The sequence below is a fragment of the Sarcophilus harrisii genome, chromosome 6 (genome assembly GCF_902635505.1).
Source record: "Sarcophilus harrisii chromosome 6, mSarHar1.11, whole genome shotgun sequence".
In the NCBI taxonomy this organism is placed as follows: Eukaryota; Metazoa; Chordata; class Mammalia; order Dasyuromorphia; family Dasyuridae; genus Sarcophilus; species Sarcophilus harrisii.
In genome coordinates this window covers 129,422,782-129,443,518 of record NC_045431.1, presented here as the reverse complement: position 1 = coordinate 129,443,518, position 20,737 = coordinate 129,422,782, and the positions used below count along the sequence as shown (strand labels likewise).

The window sequence follows — 20,737 nt, the reverse complement described above, 5'->3', positions numbered from 1 at the left end:
ACCATGCATATCCTTTGATACAGCAGTGTCTCTTATTGTATCCCAAAGAGATCATAAAAAAGGGAAAAGGTCCCACATTTGCAAAAATGTTCATAGCAGACTTTTTTGTAGTGTCAAGAAATTGGAAACTGAGTGGATGCCCACAGGGTGGGCACAGGTAAGTTATGGTATATGAATGTTATGGTTAAATTATTGTTCTATAAGAAATGAATATGATTGTTCTATAAGAAGTGATCAGCTGGATGATTTCAGAAAGGCCTGGAGAGATTACATGAACTGATGCTAATCAAGTGAGTAGAACCAAGAGAATATTGTACACAACAACAGCAAGATTATGTGATGATCAATTCTGATGGGCATGGTTCTTTTCAACAGTGAGGTGATTCAGGCCAATTTCAATAGACTTGTGATGCAGAGAGCCATCTGCATCCAGAAAGAGGACTATGGAAACTGAATGTGGATCTCAAAATAATTTTTTCACCTTTTTGTTGTCGTTGTTTGCTTGCTTTTTAGGTTTTTTTTCTCTTTGTTTTTTTTCCTTTTTTGATCTTATTTTTCTTGTGCAGCATGATAATTGTGGAAATATGTATGGAAGAATAGTACATGTTTAACATAAATTGGATTACTTGCTGTCTAGGGGAGAGAGGGGGGAAAGAGAGGAAAAAAAATTTGGAATACATTTGCAAGAATGAATTTTGAAAACTATCTTTACATGTATTTCGAAAATAAAAAGCTACTATTTTTTTTTAAAGAGATAATTTCATCCTTCAAAAGGTGAAGAAGCTTACCCAAGGAAATAGAATTCTGGACCTGACCAATAGGGAAGAAATGACTACTGAAGCAAAAATGATGAAAAGCATAGGTCATTCTGACCATTTATCATCTTAAAATTTAAGATTAAGGAGGGGGAGAGAAGCTAGAAATTATGTGGGAAACTGGATAGCAAAGGTTTCAGGGAAAGGATACATAAGGTCCTTCAACAAGAGAAGTTAGCTCATGAGGGATGGGAAGGACTTATGAAGGCAAGTTCATAAGAAACAAATTCATTGACAATGAAAAAAAGAAATAGTTTAAAAAGATAGCTTTATTAAAGCTCCAGAGAGCTAAAGCTTATAAGGAAAGCCATGGGCAATAAAAATGACTTTAAAAAAATAAATATGGGAAAAGAAGATGGTTAAAGAAAGGAAAAGGAAAAGAAGGGAATACTGCCCCAACTAATGGAAAAGAAAACTTAGCTGTGGAAGGGATGATAACTAATACTGTGTTGAAGATAGAACTAGTCACAAAGACCACCGGCTCAAATAAATCAAATAAATTAAGGATATTTCTTAAGGTAAAAGCAGAAAGGAATTTTATTATGATATCCCAAGAAAGGGCATGTCTTTCCCTAAGCAGTTAGGCAAGAAGAGGAGAGGCACAGGTAACAGACTAGGATTGTATAAGGGTCTGGGGTAACACTCTCTATGGCTGGATCTTTGCCCTGATTAGTCAGGACAAATGACCTCAAATTCTAAGTCATAAATGAGTAAATACTTCTAACCCTACAACACCTTTAGGATTACTAAATTACCTTATATAGGAGTTTCAATGCCAAGGTAGCCCCAATTTAGTTTCTCAAGATAAGGGCTTATGATCCCATTCTTTGTAAACCACATGATCACTGGAGAAAGAAACTTGGGCCTGGGGCACAGCTGACCTTCACTCAGTTTTAGAACACTGTCTCCATCTTGTGAGATAGCTTTCACAATTCACTTCATTTCCTTATGTATTACTACCTTCCCAGTTTGTGGGGGGAGGGGAAAAGATGAAATAATTTTTGGCCCCAAAGGGGCCAATAATCTTTGGCAAGAGGGAATTGATGTCCAAAAGAAGTAAGAAAATAGTAAAACTCACACAAAAAAATAAAGCATCTAACTATCCTCACTAAATTCACATCAAAAAGCTATAAAAAAGACTGCTGAATGTGATTGCTAATGATCAGTGATTTTTGAAAGAATGTAGTCAACAGGTGATAAACCACAGATCTAAAGAAGGGCTTTCATTTACTAATTTAATTGCCTACTGTAATTTTTAAAATGAAAGTGAATCAGGTTCACAGACTCTAAGCTTGTCTCTAATTCCTAGCAAAATTCAACAATATCTTATTAAAGGGAAAGCTAGTGAACATTTAAAAAGGAGAAGTAGGCAAAAAGAAATTTCAAGGTTCTGTCAAAAGTAGGTCACCAGACTAACCTAATTTACTTTATCAGCAGGCTTACTACACTGGTAGATCAGGGGAATACTGCAAGTATCGTTTCCCCAAATTCAGTAAAATATCTTAACTGAATCTTGAAAGGAAACAATGATTCTAAGAGATGAGAGTAAGGAAGGAGAGTAGTTCAGGTATGGGGAATAAGAGTACAAAAGCAAATATTCTTGTGATAAATTCATGTTCAGAAAAGATAACATAAAACGGTTTCTCTGGATGGTGTTTTATGTGAAGGAAAGAAATCTGAAATCAGTTTAGAAAGATAATTTAAGTGCCAGGCAGAGGAGTTTGTGCTTTATCCAAAAGGCAAAAAGGAACCATTAAAGCTTTAAGGAAAAGAATGAAAGTCACACTTGTGTTTTGCAAGTATCAATTTTGCAACTATGTGGAGGATTGATTTGAGAAGGAGAAACTGGAGTAATGAGGAGACTATTCAAAGAGTTCAAAGGAAAATTGATCAAGGTTTGGTGGGAAGAAGGGAAGAGAAGCAAAAGAAGTTATGGAGCTAAATTTGACAAGAGTTGGAAATTGTTTGGCTCCATGAGGACAAGGGAGAGTAAAAGTAACATTGTGTGGAAAATAGAGTGCTAGGCTTGGAATTTGGAACTCTCTCAGACATATACCAGCTGTTATCTTGATCTTGAAATCCTTCTGCAAAAGAAAATGTTGGACTCAATGACCTCCAGAGTCCTTTCTATCAGTTAATCTTTCTATTAATCAATTAATCCTATAATTCAAAGAGTTGAACATGATTGCTGGGTTGTAAACCTGGGAATGATTTTGGATATATCAACAGAAATCAGGAAATTTTGAAGTCATTGAGTTTAATAGTGAGTTCTCTTTTGGATGGCATTCATTCCAGATACCTGGGGCATATATGTTGAGATATTTTACGAATTGGTGATGTGGGAGAGAGATGAAGTTAGAATATGGAGATTTGGAAGGCATATGAAGAGATGATTATTGAACTCATGATAACTGAGATCACAGAAAAAGAGACTCCAGATAGAGTCTCTTTGCATAGAAAGAAGTGTAAAGCAGGGATGATGAGCCAGCAAATAAGACTGATTAGACAGTAGAAGTATGAGACTGTTATAAGGAAAACTCAGTGAGGAGAAAGTATCCAGAATGTGGGATGACCAAACCAATAAAGAGTTCAAGAAGGATGAGGACTAAAAAAGACACTGTATTTTGTAATTAAGCTAACATTGGTAACTGGAATGAGCAATCACATAATGTCAGCTCCAGATAGAAAATTGATAGTTTATATCGCTAAAGTTCACATTTTGGTAAGTGAGCACCCAATGTCTTGTTGAATTGATTTTACAAAAACAAAGAGACAAATAAAAGAATGTGTTGTCTCTACCATAGCTTTGATATTTTTTACTAATGCTTATATTACATGACACTCTCCTCACAAGACTTGGGACTAGATTTCCTGATAGTTTCCATAAGACAAGAAATAGAGCAAAAATAAGAAAATTTCTGAAGGGTTGTTGCACCGATAGCAATTTGAATTCTTTTTGATATATATGTATGAGCAATATTGTTCCTTTCTTTTGCAGAATGTACAACTGAGAAGTCCCAAGGAATGTTTACAACTCTAAAGTGACCAGCCAGTGGGCTGTAAAACATTTTAAGAGATAATGCTAGAAGTAATGTAAATAAGACACTTGTTTATAATTCTCCTTCCTTCATAAAGAGAAAATGAATAGAGGATTAAAACAAAGATAGAATGTAAGTATGCTTTGAATATCCTCTTAATTTTTTAATGAGTTAACTTCCTTAGAAATGAAAATTTCAGCAGAGGAAGATATTCACAGATGGACAAATATGTGAATGTATTTGGCATAAATGAATATGGCTTCCCTCCTAATTTCCTCTAATTCAGATGAAGCATAATGAACATTAAGCAAAATGTCATAGACAATAATTTCCTAAATCAGGTTGGTGTAAAGATTTCCAAATATCATGCTGTTGAAATTGAATTATCTCAGATGCAGATGTAGGGGGGCATTTCTTCCATGAAAATCCAACCACAAGGAACTTAGCTATCCATTCCCTACAAGAAAATCTACCTTTTGGAGTTATGAACAGATTCATTAATTCTGCAGAGCAATCTGTGACTATTCCCAAAGGGCTATACAACCCTTTGACCTAGCAATACCACTACTAGGTCTATATCCCAAAAGAGATTTTTTAAAAACCAAATATGTTTGGTTTTTAACCAAACCATATGAACAAAAATGAACAAAAATATTTGTAACAACACTTTTCAGGTGACAAAGAATTAGAAATTGAAGGAATGAGAATCGACTGGGAAAGACTGAACAAATAGAGGTATGTGATATAATGTAATGTAATAGTATTATTCTATAAGAAATGATGAGCAGTATGCCCTCAAAAAAAAAAAAAAAACCACAAAGAAGAGTTGCATGAACTGACATAAAGTGAAATGTATTGTGTACAAAATAATAATATCATAAGATGATCAGTTGTGAATGATTTAGCTATTCTCAGCAATACAATGATCTAAAACAACTCTTGAAGGACTTGTAACAAAAATACAGTACATCCCCCCAAAAAGAACTGATGATGTTTGAATACAGATTGAAGCATATTTTTTAACTTTCTTTTTCTTGACTTTTTTTTGTTCTATGTTTTTTGACTACTATGAAGATGTTTTATATACATATGTATAACCTATATCAAATTGCTTACCTTCTCAGTGGTGGGAGAAGGGAAGAAAAAAGGTAATTTGGAATTCAAAGTTTTAAAAAAATGTATGTTAAAAGTTGTTTTAATATGTAACTCAAGGAAACTAAAATACTAATAATTTCTTTTAAAAGAAAAGCTATTTTTTCCTGTGTTTGTATACAGCATACCACATTTTTGTCAAACATTGATATTCTTATTATTAGGAGTTGGATTAAAATCTAGCTGTCTTGTCTTCGCTTTTCATTTTTATAATACCAACTACTATTTCAGTGCTCAATACTATTTGTAACAGTAGCCAGGTTCACAGACGATAGGGTGGGGTTTGGAGTCATAAAGCTAAATCAGGGGCTTATATGTTGAGATATTTTAGGTGTGTGAGCTAATTTCTATTTGCCTCAGTTTCCTCATCCATAAAATGGAGATAATAATAGTGTAGAGGGCTGAAACTCTGAATCAGACAAGAGAGTACTTAAGGCTACTTATTCAATGTGAGACAATGGCTCTATTAGCATATATTTGGATGGTGGCTCTCATCACCATTGGTGCTTACTAAATGTTTGGTGGTGCAAGGGATTAGAAGACAGAGGGAGAGAAGTCAGAGCTATTTGGTGGCAAGATGAGGAAGAGAGAGGCTGGAGACTCCAAACTCCAGAATCCACCAAGGACTTTGATTTATCCTGACTCTGGCTGACCCTGAGGCCCTCCAGGGAGCTAGCCTGTCTTACTTGGAGGCCATTTATATATGTATTTATATAAAAATATATGTATCTAAACTTGTTTATATCTGATGTATATGTGCATGTGTCCACCTTTACACATCTGACCACTAAATAGAATATATAGAGGAAAAATATGTGACTGTTGCATGTTTTAGAAAATTTAATCCTTTCTGAACCTCATTTTGATCACCCATAAAATGGTGATAATGATGTCTGCTCTAAGTATCTCTGAAAAATAGTTCTACATTTAGAGCTTTATACTTCAAAACTTAGGCCTTATCTAATAAGTGGCCAGAAATTAAGAAACAATTTCATACGAAAGAACTTTGGGAATTCAAAAGTATTGTGATAAGTGCCAGGTATTATCATTCATCAAACTTTAAGAAATATCATAAGCCTTTGCAAAAAGTCATATTCTTTAACCTGTACTATTTTATGTTTTCTTTTAGCATATTCTCACAATTTATACTATCTATAGACCTTAGGGACATATCATATCCAACAATCTCATTTTATAGACAAGGAAACTAAAATCCAATGAGTCTAAATGATTTGCCTAAAGTCACACCAGTAATAAATGAGAAAGATAGGATTTGAACCTATGTTTTCTATTTCCTAAGTCAGTGTTCTTTCCATTTTTGCTTTTTATTCTTTCTTATTATTATGTTGTAAAACTCCATATAAAATGCTCATCTCATCTATTTATCCTATGGGTCAAATCATGTTTTTGTGAATACACATAGGAAAGGAAGGAAATAAGCATTTTTTAAAGCCTCTTGTGTATTAAGTACCGTGTTAAGTTTTTAAAAAATATTATCTCATCTGCTCCTCACAACAACCTGGAAGGTAGGTTATTAACCAATTTTACTGGATGTGTGGGTGTCTTCAGGTGAAGAAATCTGAGGCAGAAGTGTTTAAGAGACTTCCTCGGGATCACACTGCTAGAAAATTTCTGAGACTGGATTTGAACTCAGATCTTTCCAACTTCAGAACCAGTGCTCTATGCCCTGTGCCATTTCACTTTCTTACATATGTAATGAGAAAAAAAGCTAAGTATGCTGTTGATCTTTTTCCTTCTAACCTGACCAGCCATAAAGTGCATTAGGGCTTAACTCGGTCATAGAGCTATTAGGTAATGAATGTGAATTCATTGGGAATCATAGCATCTCTCTGTTAGCCTTGTGTCCTTCCCTGCTTTACTGCCCCTTTTTCATGCTTGAGCACCACTTAGATTCAGAGGGAAAAAAGGAAGCCCTGAATGATGCTTAGAAGGAAGCTTTTGGATTAAGGTTCAATGAGAGACAGAACTCCAAGTCAGAATTTAGCAAGTAAATGGATATATTTTGATCCAGTTGACCAAGGAAATTTTCAGAGATGGTGATTATCTGAGGCAAAAGGCCAAAGGAGAAAGTAAGGCTAGAGATTTCAAAACCATTCAATATGCTGGATAAACTATCTGCTTTCAAACAGTAGGAAAACAAGAATCTGAATTGGCTTTTTAAATTATTGGGAACAATATCATAAGAATTTCTTAATCTTTCAGTAGCAACATTACAGTTGGATTCTTCATCTGTTTTGTACTATGGACTTTTTGGCTACAGTCTGGTGTAGCCAGACTGGATCCCTTCTTAGAATCATGTTTTTATGTACATAAAGAAAAGTACCTATAATTTATGATTGCAAAGGAAACTAATTACATTGAAATGTAACTGTCAAAAATTTTAAATTCATGGCTATCTTTTCACCATCCCCACCCCGAAAACTATCTGCCTCAGTTTAAAAACCCTTTCATTTCAATAAAACATCTCTTCTAAGTCAGTTGTCAGCATGAGGTAAAACTCTTAACTGCTGGATTTAGAGAATAATTTGTCCAGTGCTTTTATGGTTTCCCAGGATTCCTGGATGATCAGCCTGAGAATCTTTGGATTGTTTTGTCATCCAAAGAACCAGACTTGCATCAAAAGGGAAAAAAGAAATCCCTATTAAAATGATCAGTCAATAATGTACCTTACTACATTGATAGACAACATGAAATATATTTTTCTGATTTTAATTCTAATCTATGATAAATGATGAATGAGTGTTACATATCACAACAGAATTGTCATGAAAAGATTAGAATTAAATTACATGACGGAAATAACATTTTGTGAAACATATTAAAATTACATTCAAATTATATTATTCATGGGGATATTATTCTAGACTTCAGGTCACATATTATATAATACAGATTTCTTTTTACAAGCCACAGTTTAGATATATTTAGAGTTTATTGAAATCATTTCCTTTTTAACTAATGTATTCCCTGGATTTAGTTGTCTAATAAAATTTGTAATAAAAATGCCATCCAAATTAGTTCTTTTCAATTTCCATGTGCAATAATAAAAAAATTTTCTTTTGATTAAAAAAAGTAAAAATTAGGAAAATTTTACAAATAGTCTATGTTGAGGAAAAAATACTGATGGAAGCCAAATGTGTTCTTTAAAGATAAAGAACTGTTTTGTTAAATTTGAAAGTGAAATGTGATTGATTTTAAAATTCATCATGAGCATATGTTCTAAAAATTATACTTTTAAACACAGGCAAATTGCTTGTGGTTCTTTTGGCTCAGTGTAATTTTTAAAAATTATTAATTACTATTCTGGATATTTAGCATAAATCTACTTCAAATTTTGTGGTTTTAATAAACCTATATGCATTTATAAATATCAATACAAATAATCCATTAAAAGTTGCACTCAACTTGGAATTGGGAGATTCAAAGCCCAGCTCTGCTACTCAAAAACTTTGTGACCTATGACAAGTCACTAAGCTTTCTCATTTCTTGATCTCTCCAATTTTAAAAGTGAGATAGAAAGGCTATCTACCCCCCAGGTTTAACCTTAATTTCTTTCTTCCAAACATAAGCTAAAAGGCAATGCAGTATTCAGGTTATGTAGCTGGTTTTCTAGGATAATTTTATTAACCTTACCACTAGGAAACATTTTAATGTCAATCCTGATTAAATATCATTGCAAATACATCTGCCAGGTAATGAAAATGGTTCTATGTGCAGTATATTCTTAGATTATCACTCTTCTGAGTTTCACAAATACAACTAAGGACTTATACAACCACATATGCCATTTATTTACTATATTGTATATGTTATGTATGTATTACATACATACATAACATATACATATGGTTACATATGTATGTAATGGTTACATAATGGTAATCCATTCTTTATCTGACCAATAGTTCCTAAATTACGACTCTGCCATCCTGTTATCTTTTCATCTCTTCAGACGTGAAGAACACTGATTTTTCTCCATGATGTTCAGTTATCATTAGGTAGCTTGCCTTAACCAGTAATTTTGTTATTGAGTCATTTCACTTATGTAAAACTTTTCATGATCCCATTTGGGATTTTCTTGACAAAGATACTGAAGTCATTTGCTATTTCCTTCTCTGGCTTATTTTGCAAATGAGGAAATGGAGACAAATAAGATTAAGTGACTTGCTCAGGGTCACAAAGCTAGTAAGTATCTGAGGCCATATTTGATCACAGGTGCTTTTGACTACAGGCCCAGTTCTCTAACTACTGCACCACATAACTGCTCTTACACCAATAATTCAGCTGCCTTAATATAATATTGTCTAGAGCTGAATAGCTACATATTCTATTTCAATCTCTTAATTGTCCAGTCACTCTTGAGGACTCTATCTTTTAACTCTTCCTCTATAGCATGTTCAAATTATTCTTATCAGAAATCTCTGGAAAATGAGAATTCAATTAAAAGAAAAAATCAACTGATAATTTTTGTTAAATTTTGTGGGTTTCAGGTTCATATTGATGTACATTTTCAATATAACATGAGAAAATTTAGTTAAATGATATTACCCCTGGTTGTACAACAAAATTGCTCAAGTTTGTTTTGAAATTTTACCTTTTAAAACTTACTAGACAAAATAAATCAGTCTGGAATAGAGATTTCTAAATATCTTTATATTAAAATTGAATTATCTCAGTTGCAGATGTAAGGGAGCATTTCTTCCAAGAAAATCCAACCACTTGACCATCCATTCTCTACAAGAAAATTCACCTTTTCTTGTGTTTGTACAAATATACCACATTATATGCTGAACAATGCAATGTATCATTCTAAGGAGTTGTGATAAATCTGTTATTTGTCTTCTCTTTTCATTTTTATAATCCCATGAAACTTACCTGAACCACACCCACTCATATATCACAACATATTAATTTTTTTCTATATAATATACTTTCATATTTCAAACACCAAAAAACTCATACCTTTTCACCCATGTCACCTTTGGGTCCACTCTCTCCAGCATCTCCCTAATGGGAAAAAGAAAATGGATGAAATAAGATTTTTAATGTCACACATAGTGATGTTATATAAGTGTTTTTTTCCCATCCTTTTCCTTTGTACATAATATATCAAATGAAGATCTTAAAAATTCTTTGCAAAGCCACAAAGATAAAGAATTTTAAATAATTTGGCTGGATGAAACTATAAGGACAAAGAAAATGACCAAATAGTATTCACATTGTATCTTCAAAGAACTTTTTCATCAATTTAATTTAACACAGTAGGAAAAATATGCTGGAAAGTTACATAGTCTGATGCACTGTAAATAAGATTGTAATTTGAGACCCCGCTCTGACAATAGCTCTATGACTCATAAAGTCATCAGACAATTGACAATCAAGTTAACAATTCCTTAATTCTTAATATGAGTTTTAATGGATCACTCTGAAGCTGCTCTATGAACATCTAATTGACTCTGATAGAGTCTGAGGAAGATTTGATTACTGGCAAGACAGAGATGCTTATACACAATTCAAAGATCCTAGTCATATTCATCGATTCCAGCCACAATCTAGGTAGTTAATTTTTTTCTCTGAAGGATTCTTATTTCTAAGGATCTATTTACTATTGGTTTCTTTCCCTACCATGATTTTTCTCTTTTCCAACATCTCTCTTACATAGCTGTTGAGGATGGCTGACTTACGTATATGAATACAGGGATATCTTGGAGATAAAGGCTTTCAAATTCCTCACTAGATTTGGCTGGATCACTCTGGGTTCGGGAATTATTAGAATGTAGAGAAATTACATAAATTTCAAAATCCTAATACAAATGACAGGCTAAAACCTAATTTCAACGGGAAGCAATCTTGCATGGAAAGGACATATCAATAAGATGGATTTATATTTCTTAAGCTATGGTTTTTTGGTATAATACAATGGTTCAGGTACATTAAAGCTAGTTATTAGTCTGGATTTTTATCATTAATATGTATCTTCTAATAGAGACAAAAAGCAATTAATGTGAATCCCAATATCTTGCCTCTCAGATTATCTTTAATTTCTTCAGTGTATGTTAATAATTGTTTGCATGTATATTTTACATTTTTTTTTGTATGTATCTTGAGTATTTAGTGCAGATATGATAGACAATAATTATGACTGGAGATTTCTTTTTTACTTGGTTGCTGGGCCATTTCAGTTGTAACTAACTTTTTGTGACCCCACTTGAAGTTTTATTGGTAAAGATGCTGAAGTGATTTGCCATTTCCTTCTCATTTTATAGATAAAGGAAGAGACAAACAGGGTTAAGTAACTTGCCCAGGGTCCTAAAGTTAAGAGGTGTCTAAGGCTACATTTGAACTAAAAAAAATGAGTTTTCTTGACTTCATGTCCTGTGTCTATCTATTGTGCCACATAGCTGCTTCTTCTGTCTTATTAGTCTCGTGCTAAATATAAGTCATACATAATTACCTTTAATGAATGCTAATTTATGGCAGGGAGCCTCCTCAATCCCTCAAAGCCTCCAAGAACTATGATTTTGATTGTATGAATAAACTTGTCACTGCCTTGGAGATCAGTTCCTTGGAAAATTAATTTAATAGGCAATTTTATGAATTGATGCTTGTTTTTTTAATTACCTTATGCTGAAGCTCTAAGATGTACTAACTACGAGACCTTAAGGAGGTTGCCTAGCATAACTGAGTTTTGAGATTTTTAATAACAATAGGAGGAAGTAATACGAAACTTTTGAAGTCTTTTCAATTTCTTGATCTATAACTCTATGACTCTATGGGTCCCTCCAAATTTGCTATATTCTGTTGCCAAATCAGCTCATTAGGCCTAAACAGAATTTGAGCTCTAACAACATAGCTTTCAAGACTCTCAAAAAAGATATTACTTAAAGTGTTTTCCTATAGAGGAAATATTGGTCAGAGATTTCTAATCGTGTGTATCATACACACACATACTCACTCACTCACACAAATTCACAGTGGTAATTTAGTGAGTTCTATGGACCTTTCTCAGAATTATATTTGTAAGACTTAAATTTGGCTAGAATTAGAAAACCAATTATATTGAAATAAAATCATCAAAAAAGAAATTTGTTAAGAACTCCCTGTTCTATTTGGAAGTATGCCTAAAGAGTTAGATCCATTAGTATCTCTACTGGATTTGTATCCCAAAGAGATCATAAAGGAGGGAAAGGGACCCACATGTACAAAAATGTAGCAGATCTTTTTACAGTGGCAAAGAACTGGAAATTGAGTGAATGCCCATTAATTGAGGAATGGCTAAATAAGCTATAATATATGAAGGTAATGGAATACTACTGTACTATAAGAAATGACGAGCAGGCTGATTTCAGAAAAACCTAGAAAGACTTACATGAACTGATGCAAAGTAAAGTGAACAGAACCGAGGAATTTGTACAATCACAATAAAATTATGTGATGATCAATTGTAATGGACTTGGCTTTTTTCTAATTTGTTTTTGTTCAGCATGATAAATATGGAGATTTGTTTAGAAGAATAACATATGTTTAATCTATGTCAGATCATTTGCTGTTTAGGGGAGGGGAGAGAGGAAGACAGAGAGAAAATTTGAAGACAAGCTTTTATAAAAATGAATGTTCAAGACTATCTTTGCACATATTTGGAAAAATAAAATACTATTAAAAAGAGAGAGAGAGCACTCCTTGCTCTGATTAATTTCTAGGTATAGCATTCTCTGCATTTCCTTTATATACTCAAGGCTAGTCATAAAAACTTATTTTGACACCTAGTTTTGCCTTCTATTTGCAAAATGTTGAATTTCATTTAGGAAATCTATATTTCTTTTGGATGACATATTTACTTCAGCAAAAATTTCTATAATTACCCAAATTTTTGCAAGTCTAATGAGTTTGAAAGGTTTTTAAAAGGTTAGTATGTAATAGTGAATATTTTTAATTAAAAGTAGTCTTTTCTTAGAAGCTCTTTGGGTAGCTAGGTGATACAATGGATAAAGTCCTGGATCCAGAGTCAGGAAGGCCTAAGTTCAAATCCAGTCTCAGACAGCTGGGTGACCTTGAGTAAGTCCCTTAACCCTGCTTGCCTCAGTATCCTTATCTGTAAAATGAGCTGGAGAAGAAAATAACATATTACTCCATTATCTTTGCCAAGAAAACCCCAATAGGACCATGAGTAGTTAGACATGACTAAAAAACCAAATAAACCAAGATAAACCAATTCTTACATAAGAATTATATAATTTTATTCTACCAATAGTGTTCTCAGGGGAAAAAACAGTGACCAGAATAAATTAAATTAGTTTCTTAAAAATAAATAGGGGAATTTCAATAAGATATCATTTTTGCATTTCTTGTATTTTTCCCCTCCCTCCTAAGAAGATTGGTGATACAATGATTAGAATAGTAGGCATGGAATCAGTAAAATCTGAGTTCAAATCTGGCCTCAAATATGTATTAGTTATGTGATCTTGGGCAATTGCCTTAACATAATGGGCAGGTAGATGATGCAGTAGATAGACTGGCAGGCCTGGATTGAAAAAGACTCTTCTTCCTGAGTTCGAGTCTAACTGCTAACTTTATGAAATTCTGGGCAAGTCATTTAATTCTATTTGCCTCATATCCCTCATCTATAAAATAAGCTGGAGAAGGAAAAGGCAAATTACTCTAATATTTTTGTTAAGAAAACCCCAAATGGGATCACAAAGAATTGGACATAATTGAAACAATAGAATAATATCACTCAACTGTAAAATGGTGACAATAATAGTATTTACCTCCAAGTGTTGTTGTGAAGATCAAATAAGATACTATTTGTAAAGTGTCTGTCATATAAAATAATCTTAGTTCTAGGGGGGGAAAGAGATAAATGTAATCTTACCTTTTCTCCTCGCTCTCCAGCATCGCCCTGAGAAAAAGAAAAGATATTAAGTACATTAGTCATGTGTTCAACTAGATACTGTTGATGAGTGAGTTTGGTTGGAGGTACCTGATAAGATGAAGGAAAATATGGAGATGTTACACATAAGTTCATGATAAAGTGGATGGTACAAATGAAAATTTATCTACTAAATTCTAAAATACTAGGATAAAGGGACTCCAGAATTTGAGCAAAATAAGTTCAAAATCAATACAAGAACACCTGATTTATTATTATTATTATCTTATTCTTATTAATTATTATTGCTTTTAAAAAAACTTTCTGTTCTAAAAAATGAGATATTGATCAGAGAAAATGGCTGTGTGATTTTGGAGAAGAAGGTAGGAGTGCTGGGTTTTTTATTCTAGATCAAATGTTGACTTACTATGTGACTATTAGTCACATTTTCAATTTTGCAGTCTCAGTTTCTTAATTTGTGAAGTGAAATGATTGATTGGCTTTATTCTTCTCTGCCCAAAAAGTCTTTCGTTCAATGATTTAAAGCAGGATATTGATAATATAGATGCTGTCTGGGGGGAAAAACAGGCATTGATTCTAGGCAGACTATTCAAATCTAGATATCATCTTGATTCTTTGCATCTGTATTTTATAATCTAAGGAAAGATACAACATAATCAATATACTGTCATATGGATATTGGTGGTGTTACAACTTAGGTTCCATGGAAGCATCTGTAAATAGTCTGGTAATTTTTGTTTTGTTTAAAATTGCTGTTAAAAAAAAAGTTGCTTAGTACAACCTTCAGATTTCTCCTAGAATAAGGTTCCCACATGCAGGAAATAACATATGCATACTGTTACATAAATGAAGTCAATGGGGCTACATCTCATTGTTATCAAAATACCAAAGAAAAAAATTGTCAAAAGAATAACTTAACATATCTTTGTGATAAATGATGTGGTGTGGTGAGAAGCCACTTGGACTTGGAATTAGGAAAATCTCTGATTGATCCTGTCAATCACAGGACCAAAGGTCACCTGAGTAATTTGTCTTTATCCTGTCCCTTAACTTCCAAAGCTGAGAAGGATTCAACAGTGTGGATTTGGTTTGAGCCAAATGAAGTGGTATCAATGCCATAATATCCTCTGTACCCTCTACCTCGTAACTACAGCAATAAATTATGAATCCAATGTTTTCTGGGATATTACAGTACCCACTAGAATGTGAAAGAACTTAGAAATTTTATGAGTCTTCTTTATTCAGAAAGTACAAAATCAGGGAAATTCCTGGGGTAAAGAGAATTTCAATATAACTTTGCAGAAAAAGGACAGAAAGGATTTTAAAAAGCCCTAAAATGAATTATATGTATTATAAAATAACTGCTTTTGTCAAAAGTTTGAGCAGAGGTCTCCAGTGCTCTCAGATCTTCTTGCTGACAGGATAGTTTAAGATGACTTCCATGTTCTTTTCAAACTCATAACCTAGTTTCAGTGGGAAATCTCTTTTCATTCTTAGAAGCTAACAGTGACCTTCTGGCTTCGAGTTTTTCTGGCCATTCTCATCACTCAACACCTATAAAGATGGTTGCTAGGCAACACTAGAATAGCACCATGAACATAAATTCCAGTCATTTGGCATTTTACTTTAGAGAAAGAGAACAAGATAGCTTTGGTCTCAAAAGTCTATTTCACTTGCCTCTCTTTCTGGGCAAAGGAAACATTTAAAAACTTGAAGTCTGTCCTTGGTACCTGTCAATGGTGATAGGATCTGTGAAATCAGCTGATAGGTATGTGGGTAGAGATACATAAAAACACAATTGATGGAATTAGACAGAATTCTGTTGTTTAAAAAGGGAAGCTCACTAAAACAAATCTTTTGGAATTTTTCTGAATTATAATGTCAGTTATATTGTCCTTAATACACTTCATTTCTCAACAAAGAGAAATTTTTCAGAAGTCAATAACAACTACAGCTGCAAACCCTCTCAAGATCTTTCTTAACGATTTAAATCATATCTACATAAACTTTTAAATGGAGCTACATATCAATCTGCTATAGAAATGCTGCATTATTGAATAGGTAAATTTCTAGGAGCAATAACAGAAGCTATAGAAATCATTTGAAAGAATAAAAAATCCCATGCAACATAAATATGGTCTATGATTTTCAGAAAGTCATCATGAAAAAATAGAAAATACAGTAAACTTTGCAGCAGAAGACTTAGGTTTGAATGTTTGCTCTAAAACTTAATTACTGAGAGGGAAATTAATTTCCTTATCTAAAATGAAGAAAATGATACCTAGACTACATAATTCATAATGGTTGGAGGAAAGTGTCCTGTAACCTTACTGTGTTATGTAAGTATTGATGTTCCACCAATGAAACTATGAAAGTCATTTTGGGAACTGGGTTTTCTAATGATAGCCAATAATCTCTGCCAATTTTCTGTGAATGTACATAAAATGAAAACAAAGTAGATACCCAATGATTGAGAGAATAACTAAACAAGTTGTGTTAGGGTAACAGGATAAAAAAAATATTTCACTGTAAGCCCTGCCACACAGATCAGGCATGGTGGTCCATGATGGAAACCCCTGCTACTGGGGAGGCTAATATTGTGAACCTCTTGAGCTTAGGAATTCTGAACTGCAGTGGGCCAAAGTGATGGGAAGTCTGCACTAAATCTAGCAACAATATGGCAAAGCTCTGAGAGTGGGGAGTCACCTACCCCAGGTTGGTATAGAGCAGATCAAAACTCTAGTGATAATCAGAGGGTCATCAGGACTATGAGTAGTCCCTGAACTTCTAATCTGAAAGAAAGAGGAAGACCCTCTCTCTCTCTCTCAAAAAAAAAAAAAAGCCCGAGAAAAAAAGTAAGAAAGAAAAGAGGAAAGAAAGAGAGAGAAATAAAGAGGAAGAGAAAGAGGGAGGAAGGAAGAAAGGAAAGAAAAACATATCCATAAAGAATATGGGAAAGCATGGGAAAAACCTATGGAATATTTAATAAAGTTAAAAAGCAAGCAAGATAAAGAAAAAATTGATTACAACAACATAAAGAGAAAAAAAAACAACAAAACAGTCAAAACTGAATGCTATGAAATTATAATGGCCAAGCTTGGCCCTGAAGAAGAGATGAGAAAACTTCCTTCCCTTCTTTGTAGTGTGGGGACTATGGGTGTATAGTTTATTTTGCTGTACTGTTTTTTCCCTTTTTGGAAATGCAAAATATATTAATAAAGTTGAAAAAAGGAGAAAAAGTTTGAGATGGGGTAAGATGTAAGTATATACTATTTGCTAAATCAGGAAAAAGCATAATGAATATTAATCAGAATGTCACAAGCAATAGTTTTTTTCACATAATATAAAGAGAAATCTAGTGTGTCATAGTGTTAATAGGTTAAGAAGGCAACACAAGTTTAGCTATCAGGCACATCAAAAATGGGAATAACGATACTTTATGCAAATTTTTATATTGTACAGCAAATGCACATGAATTTTTTTCTTAACTAACCTTAAGCCCAGGTGTTCCATTCTGCCCCACTGTTCCAGGTAAGCCAGGTTCACCCTCAAATAAAAAACAGAAAATGTTATTGTGTATGATAACAAGCCCTGCATTAAATATATCTTCGAATTCTACCTAGCCCTAAAAAGGAGATTCCCATCTAATTAGAGCTCCCCAAATTATGAAAATGGCATAGAAATAAAATGTTGAAAGCACATGTGTGTTATATAGTATGATATGGTGAGTAGCATGCTGGATTTTAAAGTCAAGAAGATCTGTGTTAAGATCCTGCCTCTGTTATTTACTTGCTGTAGAATTTAACATTATTGAATCTAAGCATCTTCATGTAAAATGGGATAATAGTACCTAAATTGTCAAGAAGCTTACATTGTATATGAAGACTTTATACAGGTGTGTGAGTATGTGTGTGTACATATATTAATCCTTTTCACTGCAAGTGAATGTCTATGAGATAATCAATATAGCTCGCATTTATATAGTACTTTAAGGACTGCAAACCACTATAAAAATATCTCATTTGACTCCCCCAATTATTATTATCCCATTTAATGGTTGAGGAAACTGAGGAAGAAAGAAGTTGTTACTTGTCCAAAGTTACACAATCAATAAGTGTGTGAAGCTGGATTTGCATTCTGGGTTCCTGACTCCATGTCCAATGCACAATAGAACATTACTGGGCCACTTAGCTGACAATTATTAACTTGAAAAAGTTTCCTATTTCTAATGAATGGTGACCTCATTCAATGCAGCAAAAATCTGAACTATAAGTTTCAAAGAAACATTGGCTCTTTATAGTATAAAAAGGGAAAATATGCTAGTTCATACCATTTTGGAATAACCAAAAAGCCTAAGAATCTTGCTTTTTATTTTTAAACACTCCTTAAAGTCCATCAAATTATATGTTGCTTTAAAGATCAGATCCCTTCTTTTTACTGAGAATCGTAAAAGTGCTTCTGCTATGCAGGTAGTATTTCCCTTGATTTTAACAAAGCATCTGATAAAGGTCATGCTATGACTGTGGAAATGTGGCAGTAAGTGTACTACATAACTTTATAATTAGGAGGAGGCCTATAAATAGATTAAATGGCTGGACTTGAAGAGCTATCAATAGATATCAAATGGAGGGAGGTTACCAGTGCAGTTCTACAAGATCTGTGCTTGACCCAGTACTATTGAATATTTTTATCAATTACTTCCATAAAGTCATAGGGGACAAATTATTAGTTAAAAGAGGTATACCTAGTGTCTTGGATCAGAAGTTTTAAACTCAGATGGACACCAGTCAATCAACAAGAACACTGAACCAAATTTAATAAAATGAAATTTAATAGTGACAAATATAAAATCACATACATGGGTTCCAAAAGACTATTTCACAAATAAAGATAAAGGGTTGGTTAAATACTTAAATAATATATTAACTAATTAGGTATTGTATAAGTTTAATATGAGTCAATTCAATGGCAGGGCAGCCAAAAAACAAATATAAGAGGAATGAATACCCAGGACTAGAGAGATGGTAGTCCTGATGCAATATGATTTTGTGGTCCTCTGATTTTAGGGGAGCTTATATTCTAAACAATAAATCAGTAATCCTAAATCTTCTAGCTTTGGAATCTGCTCTGGAAATTCCCACGCCCAATCTGTCTGATTCTGACCACTTCCTAGTCAGATAGCTTCTTGCCTCAGGAAACTCCCACAGATCAAACTGTCAGTAATAATTTGTTCAACAACTCCTTCAGGGACCACTCCTTCTCAGTCATAGAATTAGCATATCTATGATTGAAAGCTGTATAAATATAGCTCCTTGCTTCTGTTTCTCTGCTAAATTCCCTTAGAATTCCAACCTGCTTTTTATAATGGCAATAATCCATCTAGAATATTGGCATTTATTTTGCATGTTTCAATACCTTCTGAAGTCAAGAGAAGACTTAAGGCATGGTACTTATCTTCTTTTTTTTTTTTTTTTTTTTTTTTTTTTTGAGAGATCATTTAATTTAATCCTACAATTTTATACATATGAGGACACCCAAAGAAATGACTTGTCCAAGTTCACACAGATGTAAAGAGCAAAGCCAGAACTGTGTCAACAGCATTTCACATGCTCCCTATGTCTTTTTGTTCTTGACTTTCCCTCCATTTTTTTTTTTTTTAATTTAATAGCCTTTTATTTACAGGATATATACATGGGTAACTTTACAGCATTAACAATTGCCAAACCTCTTGTTCCAATTTTTCACCTCTTACCCCCCCCACCCCCTCCCCTAAATGGCAGGATGAGGCATGGTACTTATCTTCAAGTATTTGCAGGGCTGTCATATGGATTTGTCTTGATATGCTTTGTCTCAGAAGTGAAAATGGGTTAAAAATATAAACAGATGAACTAAGGCAGGAAAAAATTCCTGATGCCATGAGCTTCCCAAAAATGGAGTGAAAGTTCTATGGGGGGAGTGTGTCCTTAAGGAAACAAATGACCATTGGGAAGTTATACTGCAGATAAGATTCCTCATTGAGCTTAGATGATATAAGAATTCCAATTATGAAGTTCTGTAATTATCAAGTTTTTGTAATTAGCATACTACCATTCCTCTTTTCTTGTCATTACCTTGGTTTAAGAACATAATCTTTTACCTCATCTACTATTATTGATTTCTTTCTATTTTGTGTCTTTTTCTCCTCTAGTCCATATTACATGGACTTTACAGGATTCTTAGTCTTTTTTTTTTTTTTAATGTCATTAACTCTTTTGGTAGGTTGTTGAAGCCTAAAGATTCCTCAGACTAAAGTTTTTAAATGCATGAAATAAATAAAATAACAAAGTAAACCAAGAACACTGAAATAAAAGTGTATTTTTTCTCATTCAATTTCAGGGACCTCTTGAAATCTGTTTACACCCTATTGATTCCAAGATAATCTAATTCCAAGATAATGCATGATCTAATCCCACCACCCAGGACATATTTTGCTTTAGGTTTTCCATCCTTTTCTTCACCTGACACTCATATGGCACCATTTGCAATTACCTCACCATTCTTCTGATCATCTTCCACATGAAAAGAATGAAATTATAATGAAAAGTGGACCTATTCTAATAAGGAGCTAGGTCATAACTCTTGTTTCCCAGACCATTCCCAATTTCAGGCAGTCTAGACAAAGGATCTACCTCTACTCAGAACTGGCTGAGTGGAACATAAATACGCTGGAATTCACCTTAGATTAAATTCTTGAAAGGTTCTCTAATTTGGATAGGGTAATAATTCCAAGACTTCATCTCACCTTGTACCCTGTCTTTTAAAGAACTAAATTTTGACTAAAT

General features: G+C 33.4%; 1 protein-coding gene across 3 annotated transcripts in view; it reads right to left on the bottom strand.

The window, feature by feature from the left end:
• COL25A1 (collagen type XXV alpha 1 chain) overlaps nucleotides 1-20,737 on the bottom strand; it is a 528,728-nt gene that overhangs the window by 95,563 nt on the left and 412,428 nt on the right. For all 3 annotated transcript variants that reach the window (XM_031943399.1, XM_031943400.1, XM_031943401.1), the window contains exons 13-15: nucleotides 17,410-17,463; nucleotides 13,899-13,925; nucleotides 9,989-10,033 (exon numbers count right to left, since the gene is read on the bottom strand). In XM_031943399.1, coding sequence (XP_031799259.1) covers nucleotides 9,989-10,033; nucleotides 13,899-13,925; nucleotides 17,410-17,463 — 126 coding nt within the window. The remainder of the gene's footprint in view (nucleotides 1-9,988; nucleotides 10,034-13,898; nucleotides 13,926-17,409; nucleotides 17,464-20,737) is intronic.